Source organism: Gavialis gangeticus, unplaced genomic scaffold (genome assembly GCF_001723915.1).
Source record: "Gavialis gangeticus isolate Ggan-Ray unplaced genomic scaffold, GavGan_comp1, whole genome shotgun sequence".
NCBI classification, from domain to species: domain Eukaryota; kingdom Metazoa; phylum Chordata; order Crocodylia; family Gavialidae; genus Gavialis; species Gavialis gangeticus.
In genome coordinates this window covers 15,515,397-15,516,178 of record NW_017729029.1, presented here as the reverse complement: position 1 = coordinate 15,516,178, position 782 = coordinate 15,515,397, and the positions used below count along the sequence as shown (strand labels likewise).

The following is a 782-nucleotide window of genomic DNA, read 5'->3' as shown; positions in this document are numbered from 1 at the left end:
GCGGGGGGCTTGCCCGAGTCCTTGCCGCCGGCCGGGGCGAGGGCGGGCGGCGTGGAGGACTCGTAGCCCGAGCTGGCGGCGGGGGAGGAATCGGAGCCCTGCGACTCGTGAACCTGCGGGGGAGGCGGAGAGAGGGCCGTGAGCGCCGCGCCGGGGTGCCCCGACGTGCGGGGCTCGTGCCCGACCCGCACCCCGCTATCTTGCAAAGCAGGGGACGGGGGTGGCGGGGGGCTCACCTTCATGTGCTTGCGCAGGGAGCTGGGGTGCGTGTAGGACTTGTCGCACACCTTGCAGATGTAGGGCTTGTCCGAGGTGTGCACGTGCATGTGCTTCTTCCTGTCGCTGCTGTTGGCGAAGCGCCGGTCGCAGCCCTCGAACTCGCACTTGAAGGGCTTCTCACCTGCGGGGCACCGGGGGTGAGGGGCGGGGGGCTGCGCCACCTTCCCCCGCGGCAAAAGGCGGGGAAGGGATCGGGCCTCCTTCCCCCGGCAGCGCGGACCCGGCGCGGGGGTGGGGGGGGCATCCCAGCGCGCCTCTCCCGGGAGACCGGCGGAGGCCTGAACCGCGGGCGCGGCCGGGAGCAAAAAGCCCCGGACAAGAGTAGCCGCGGCGTAATGAGGAGACGCGCCAGTCGCGGCGGAGAAAACGCAAGGAAGGCCAGGAGGAGAAGCGGAAGTCACCGAAAATTAGCGGGCATTAGCATTTGTATGGGCGCGACCGGGTTTGCCTCGTGTTAGGCCGGCGGCGCAGACACAAAAAGAGGGCCGGAGCAAGGGGGGGGG

At 70.7% G+C, this 782-nt stretch overlaps 1 protein-coding gene across 1 annotated transcript in view; it reads right to left on the bottom strand.

The window, feature by feature from the left end:
* Positions 1-782, bottom strand: part of ZIC3 (Zic family member 3) — a 31,166-nt gene that overhangs the window by 788 nt on the left and 29,596 nt on the right. Inside the window, exons 3-4 of the mRNA XM_019521022.1 lie at positions 237-400; positions 3-113 (exon numbers count right to left, since the gene is read on the bottom strand). Coding sequence (XP_019376567.1) covers positions 3-113; positions 237-400 — 275 coding nt within the window. The remainder of the gene's footprint in view (positions 1-2; positions 114-236; positions 401-782) is intronic.